Genomic DNA, 7213 nt, shown 5'->3' with positions numbered 1-7213 from the left:
CCTACCAGGCCTCCCACACCCACCTCACCACCAATTTGGATCACTTGTTGTTCCCTTGTCCCTGGGTTTGTTAACACCACTTCCTTTGGGTGGGAGGATTTTGTGCACACATCAAGAGGCAGCTGTAAGAACAGAACCAGGCAAACTGCATGGTTTAAAATCAGAGAAGGTGTGCATTAAGGTTGCACCTTCTCACCATACTTGTCCAATCTATACGCTGAGCAAATCACCAGAAAAGCTGAATTATATGAAGAAGAGTGTGGCATCAGGATGGAAGGAAGGCTTATTAACAACCTGCAGTATGCAGATGACACAACCTTGTTGAAAGTGAAGAGGACTTGAAGCACTTGCTGATGAAGAGCAGGGATAGTAACCTTCAGTTTGTATTACAACTCAATGTAAGATGTGAGAAACTAACACTGAGGGAAATAGGACTAGGGCTATATTCCCAACTTATAACAGAGGGTATCTGGAAAGCCAGTATTCCACAGTAGGAAAGCCACCACGTTGGTAAGTTAGAGATAAAGTCCAAGTACATTATCCTGCTTTAAATCTCATTCCCACAGTTTCTCCCCTAACAGCTGTACTGCCTGAAAGTGAGCACATGATTGGTTTTATCTCCCTATAGAAGCAGACATCCTTTTGCTATCTCCTCCTGCTGGGCCCCCCAGCCCCCTCATACCTTCCCCCAATGGAGGTATTAGGTTTCCTGACCTGTGAGCTCAGGGACCTTACTGCAGTTACCACCCACCTTGTGACTGAACATGTGTGTCTTATGGCTACCTATAAATATCCCAAGTTAGTAAAGATGCCCTCCCTCTCTCTCCTCCCACCGCCACATGGACCACTAAGAGGGCTGAGGTGAGCATAGTGCCATAAAATGTGTCTCATTGACTTTACTATGATCTTTATATATTATAACCATACAATCGTGCCTACTGACCCTTCAGTTGTTAGAGGCTGGATTCCTCTGACAGTAAGGGATACCAAAATTCTCACAACTGGACTAAGAGGTAGCATCATGCTAAATGGAGAAAAGGTTGAAGGTGTCAAGGATTTTGTCTTACTTGGATTCACAATCAATGCTCATGGAGTCAAGAGCTCAAAAGGCCTATGGTATTAGGTTAATATGTTGCACAATACCTCTTTAGAATATTCAAGAGCAAAAGCAAGGATGTTACTTTGAGAACTAAAGTGTGCTTGACCCAAGTGATGGTATTCTCCATTGCATCACATTCATGTGAAAGTTGAACATAGAATAAGGAAGACTTAGAAAAGTAGATGCACTCTAATTGTGGTACTCAAGAAGAATATTGAAAGTACTATGGATTGCTAAAAGGACAAACTTCTTAGAGGCAAGGATGGCAAGACTTCGTCTTATGTACTTTGGACATATTGTCAGGAGAGACCGGTCTCTGGAGAAGTTGATTATTTTGTATGGCGTGAGAATGATGTTGTAAATATTCAAATGGATCTTGGCAGGGAAAAAAAAAGGTCCCCTTCCTCGGTCTAGTGGGGGGACCTGCCAAATAGACTGAAACTCTGCTGTCTTCTCTGAGCATGCCTGGCGACGCACTGACCTTCTAGTGTCTATGCCTCCTCTTTTATACAACCAGCTACCATTGAGTCGTGTCTGACTCATAGCAGCCCTATAGAACCCTAAGGTTTCAGAGGCTGTCAATCTGTACAGGTGCAGACAGCTGAAGCTTAATGCCTTATGGCTGTTAGTGGACTGGCCCTTGTGGATAGGAGCCCAGCAGTTAACCCACTACCCCCCCAGGACTCATCTCTTATATATTCTATATAAACTATTGTTGTTTTCAAACTATGACATCGCTTCAGTCCTTCAGAGTCCAATAGAATTGATGTGGTACTTTTTCTTTAACATAATAAAATTTCTATCTTGCCTCCCCTAAAAACACTTGTTACCTGAATTGAACTTGGGTATTTTCCTTACATTCCTTCCATAGCATGACTCCAATTGAGCGATTTTCCAAGAGTCACACAGCTAGTAATAATGGGAAAAGTAGAACTCAAAACACAAGTCTCTGTTCATAATTGTTTTATGTCAAGGCTCTCAAATACATTGTGGCCCTGGAGAGGGAGCCTAGTACAGTGGTTAAAAGCTTGAGCTTGGATGTCTAAAAGATCTGGGTTGACATGCTACACCTATACTTCCTAGATTGATGTTCTGAAACAAGTTACTTTCTCTCTGCACCTCAGTTTCCACTTCTAGCGTATGGGCTTTGTAGCAGTAGGTATTCTATGAGAGTTTTGTGAGAATAAAACGTGCTAATACATGAAAGGTTCTTTCTGCATAGGTACGTTACAACAGCTAAGTATAGGGTAAACTTTTTCTGATACTATTTCTTCCTCCTTTTTCCTATTCCTATTCTATGTCTACTGTTTACTTCTTTATTTCCTTCTACTACTACCACGATGACAAGGGCAGAGTGCAGGATGACTGGATGAGATCAGCATCAGATGCAAGTTGTGTAGCTAGGATGTTTGAGGTAATGTAGCCTTGTTTGAGCCCCACCCTTCAGCCTCTCACGGTCTCGGATAGCACTTTTCTGGCATACAATATACCTATGTTCTCTGTATGTATTTAAACGCCATGTCCTGGCCAGAGGCTGATCCGTTTTCACTCAGTCTTGAATATGGTGGGAATTATTCTGCCATACTTGATCTCAAACTCTGCACAGAAGGCTAAGACCTAACGGGAAGTTTGCTGTCATTTTAGATTTTTACCAATGATACAGAAATTGCTTGTTATGCTTCTGATTTATATCATTCTAGAGTAGTTTTCCTGGATAAAGAAAATATGCAATTACAGGAAAACAGGATCCGGCTCACACACCAAGTCAGCCTTTTAGAACACGTTATAAGAAGTATCCAGAGCCAAGGAGGAGAGGTAAGATGTTTGATTCCTATCAGGTCCTTATTCTGGACTTTGGCCAGCCAAGGTTGCTGTGCTCTCTGCTCTTTGCCTTCTTTAGGCAGCTCGAACCCTGCTCTTGCGTAGTGGTCTAAGGCAGTGAGGCGCGTCCGTTGCTCACCAGGGCAGCAGACCGGGAGACTGCTGTTGGCCAGTTTTCCTCTCCTCTGGGCCAACTGTTATTCAAGACTCCTCTGCGAGGTGGCTGCATCGGTGGGCTCAAGCACAGGAACAATTGTGAGGATGGCACAGGACCGGGCGGTGTGAAGTTCTGTTGTACAGAGGATTGCGGAGAGGCGGAACCAACCTGAGAGCACCCAACAACAACATGTGATGCCAAAGAGATTCCTAAGTGCCTCAGAGCTTCTCCCTTAACAGCTACATTGTCATTGTCCTTTGACTTCTCTGTCTCATCAACTAAGCCGTGAGCCCTTACATAGCAAGGATTATCGCTCATGAAAATGTTGCATACATATGTGAGAATGGGTCAATGGCACGTGGTTTCCTGTGTATGTCTCATTCTCAGCGATCCAGGTAGACCCGTATTCTCTTAGTTATCTAGCACTGCTCTAAAATACCACAAATGGATGGTTCTAACAAACAAATTTAATTTTTCACAGTTTAAGAATCTAAGGAGTTTGAGCTTGCATTTAATTCTAGCCCCAATCTAAGAACAATTACTTCTTATGACATGGCCTGCTGGATGTTCCCCCACATGAAGAAATTCCTGAAGATATGAGTGCTACAGCAAAGTGTGGTGAAGAAACTAGATGGTGCCTGGCTATCAGAAGGAAATTCAGAGCATCAGCTTTCAGGGAGAGCAGGTTTTCATTTTCTTTCTCTCTCTCTCTCTCTTTCTCATTCCGTCTCTCTGTCACTCTGGGATATGGCCTTTGTCTCTTTCCAGCTTCTATTCCTAGGTTCCTTGGCGGCAATGTGGCATAAAACTTTCTTCCTATTTATGCTTGCTTTCTCGGTCATTCTTTTGTACTAAAGAGATATTGACTTAAAACACACTACAGTAATACTGTTATTTAGCATAACAAATACAGCCCATTCCCAAATGGGATTATAGCTAAAGATAAAGGAGTGAAGGTTTATAACATGTATTTTGGGGGAGACTCAATTCTGTTTATAAAAGGAGTAGGGACCTTTTTTTCTGCCGAGGGCCAGTTGGATATGTATAACATCATTCTCTGGCCATACTGGTGAGATCTTTAATTAACTCACCCCTAATGTTATGGCAAGAACTGCTTTTCTTTTTTTTTTTTTTTTAAACATTTTATTAGGGGCTCATACAACTGTTATCCCAATCCATACACACATCAATTGTGTAAAGCGTATTTGTACATCATTTCTCAAAACATTTTCTCTTCATTTAAACCCCCGACATTAGGTCCTCATTTTTCCCCTCCCTCCCCGCTCCCCCCTCCCACATGAGCCCTCGATAGTTTATAAATGGGTATTTTGTCATATCTTGCCCTGTCCAACTTCTCCCTTCATCCACTTTTCGGTTGTCTGTCCCCCAGGGAGGAGGTCACACACAGTTCCATGTAATCGGTTCCCTCTTTCCTACCCATTCTCCCTTTACCCTCCCTGTTTTGCCACTCACACCACTGCTTTTCTTTGGTGAGGTGTGACATTAGCTGGCATTGATGGTTTTTTGTTTCTGTTTTTGGTATTGATGATTTAGCAGACTTTATACAGCCTGTGGGCTGAATGTTCCCCACTACTGGTTTATAACATGTATCATCATGTCACCATCTGAGGAGCAAACCTGAGGCTCACAGAGGTAAACCTGGTAATTTTAGAGTAAAGCTAGTCTGGCCTGGCAGGAACCAAGCATAAGGAGAGCATGTAAGTCAAAAGAAAACAGTCATGATTCAAGCAGACTTCCATAGGCCACACCAGAAGAACTCAATGTGGAAACCCTACTAAGTGAGCTGGGCTTACCCTGAAACTCACCTGTCACCCTTGAACTTAAGGCTGTAACTCCGTAGTGTGAGAAGCAGGTGACTGCTATCCCAACAACATAGAACTGATGGTCATCGGACTTTGTTTCAAATCTCTTGCCTTGAGGGAGCCTAATGAACAGTGGTTTGGAACTACCATATAATTACGATTTTAATGATCTCCTGGCTTTATTATGACATGTATTAATCTGGTAGGCCTGGTTCTGCCATTGTTAATGAATATTATTGAAAGATTTTCCCTGTCTTCAATCCCCATTGTTTGTGTAAATAGTGTCCAGTCACCTAAGTGTTTAATCTGTACAAGTCAATAATTCATAGCTGGCCTATACTCATATAATTTCCTTTTCTCAACAGTGTTTTAAATTCTAGATCATTGGCTAAATTAATGACACCATCAATAGAATTACCTTATGCCTCAGCAAATGAGGTCTGTAAGGTGAGCCAGAGATGTATATAAACTATACGTGCATGAATGGATTTTGGGCTCAAACTTAGTTCTAGCCCCAATCTAAGAACAGCTTGTTCTTATGACATGACCTGCTTGATGCTCATCACATGAAGAGATCACTGAAGAGATGAGTGCTATAGCAAAGTGTGGTGAAGAAACTAGATGATGGTGGCTATCAGAAAGCATAGCATCTGAGATCTTAAAAGCTTATCTTCAAACAAGCAGCCATCTAAGCGAGGCATCGACTAAGTCCACAAGGAAGAAGCACCCCAGCCTGTGTGATCCAAGTAAAGTAAATAATAAAATCCAAAGAAGAGAAAAGTATCATAACTTAGATTGTGAACACCTGGTTTGCAAAAGACTGGATGACAGTGGAAGCCCAAAATCCATTTGCAGGGTCTCCACATGGATTAAGCATCTGATGAATCCCCTCTGACCATTGTTGAGGGATGTAGATAGCCTTGTTATCAGACAGCAGTGTAACGTCAATTATGGCAGATGTAGTTAGGTTTAAAAAAATTCAAGCATGGGCGGTGGCTGCAGCTGCGACATGGAGAGCGGGGCCTATGGTGCGGCTAAGGCTGGTGGCTCCTTCGACCTGCATTGCTTCCTGTCGCAGCCGCAGGTGTGGCGCACTCCGCGTGCATGATCTGAACCCTGCAAGACCACCTCCCCTTTGCTCTCATCCTCCCGTGAGAGACCCTTGCTCTGACCACACGCCCCCGTGACCTCCAGATCTTCGCTGTTTGTGTTTGCCTGCATCTTCGGGGAGGGCTACAGCAACAAGCACAGGTCCGAGGAGAGCTACTGCGTCTTCAACCGCAACGAGGACGCCTGTCACTACGGTGCGGCCATCGGCATGCTGGCCTTCCTAGCCTGTGCCTTCCTCTTTGTGGTGGACGTCTACTTCCCCAGTTCAGCAATGCCACTGACCGCAAGTACCTGGTCGTCGGAGACCTGTTCTTCTCAGCTCTCTGGACCTTCCTGTGGTTTGTTGGTTTCTGCTTCCTCACCAACCAGTGGGCAGCCACCAACTCCAAGGATGTGCTGGTGGGCGCAGACTCCCCGCGAGTGGCCATCGCCTTGAGCTTCTTCTCCATCTTCTCTTGGGGCATGCTGGCTTCGCTGGCCTACCAGCGCTACAAGGCCGGAGTGGACGACTTCCTCCAAAACTACGTGGACCCCACGCCCGACCCTGCCACCGTCTACGCCTCCTACCCTGCCGCCTCTGCCGACAATTACCAGCAGCCCCCCTTCACCCAGAACGCAGAGGCCTCCCCCAACGAGTACCAGCCGCCTCTCGTGTACTGACTAATCAGCTGCAGCAATGGTATGGGCACTCACCATCCTGGACATTTCTCTTGCTGGCTGCTGGAGACCCCCTGCCTCCCTGCTGTCTGAGACCTATACGTGGGGAGGGGGCCCCCGGCTGCCCACCCATTCACTCCACAAGGGCATTTTTTAGACAAGGGTTATGAAATGTGGTTGTTTTGGGGTTTTTAGCTCAATATTTTGGGTTGCTTTTGATGTTCCTGCTCCCTTGGGGAGAAGCTGGAAGGACAGTGGCCTCCTCCCTTCCTGCCACCTGACTCACGTGCCTTAGCCCCCAAGTAGCTGAGCCTGAGCCAGCTAATGGTTCTCTGCCAAAGATGGAGGGGGTGCCTCACATGGGGCCTGTCAGCTGGTGCTGTGCTGAGCCTCCAGCCCCTCTCTACTCACTCAGGTTTGCTACCTTAATCCTGTGGATATGGCCCCCCGGGGCTGTGGTCACCACTGCCTTGTCTGCTCGCTTTGGACTTTGGTCACCACCCTGGGAGGAGGGTATAGGCACTGGTACCTACCTTGCCACCCACC

At 45.4% G+C, this 7213-nt stretch overlaps 2 protein-coding genes and 1 pseudogene across 3 annotated transcripts in view; 2 read left to right on the top strand and 1 right to left on the bottom strand.

Moving 5' to 3' along the window:
• Positions 1–1973, bottom strand: part of LOC105978838 — a 5345-nt pseudogene extending 3372 nt beyond the window's left edge.
• CCDC30 (coiled-coil domain containing 30) overlaps positions 1–7213 on the top strand; it is a 129453-nt gene that overhangs the window by 117862 nt on the left and 4378 nt on the right. For both annotated transcript variants that reach the window (XM_045298887.1, XM_045298886.1), the window contains one exon: positions 2800–2914. In XM_045298887.1, the coding sequence (XP_045154822.1) occupies positions 2800–2914 (115 nt within the window). The remainder of the gene's footprint in view (positions 1–2799; positions 2915–7213) is intronic.
• Positions 5829–7162, top strand: LOC101661312 (synaptogyrin-2-like). Its single transcript, XM_045298889.1, is given in 3 exon segments — positions 5829–5986; positions 6059–6270; positions 6273–7162. Coding segments are annotated over 3 exon segments (711 nt in total). The 5' UTR covers positions 5829–5885; the 3' UTR covers positions 6671–7162.

This window comes from Echinops telfairi, unplaced genomic scaffold, assembly GCF_000313985.2.
Source record: "Echinops telfairi isolate 266 unplaced genomic scaffold, ASM31398v2 ScPeMD7_7457;HRSCAF=8495, whole genome shotgun sequence".
NCBI classification, from domain to species: domain Eukaryota; kingdom Metazoa; phylum Chordata; class Mammalia; order Afrosoricida; family Tenrecidae; genus Echinops; species Echinops telfairi.
Note: the sequence above shows the minus strand (reverse complement) of the source record. Positions and strands in the feature narration are given on the sequence as shown.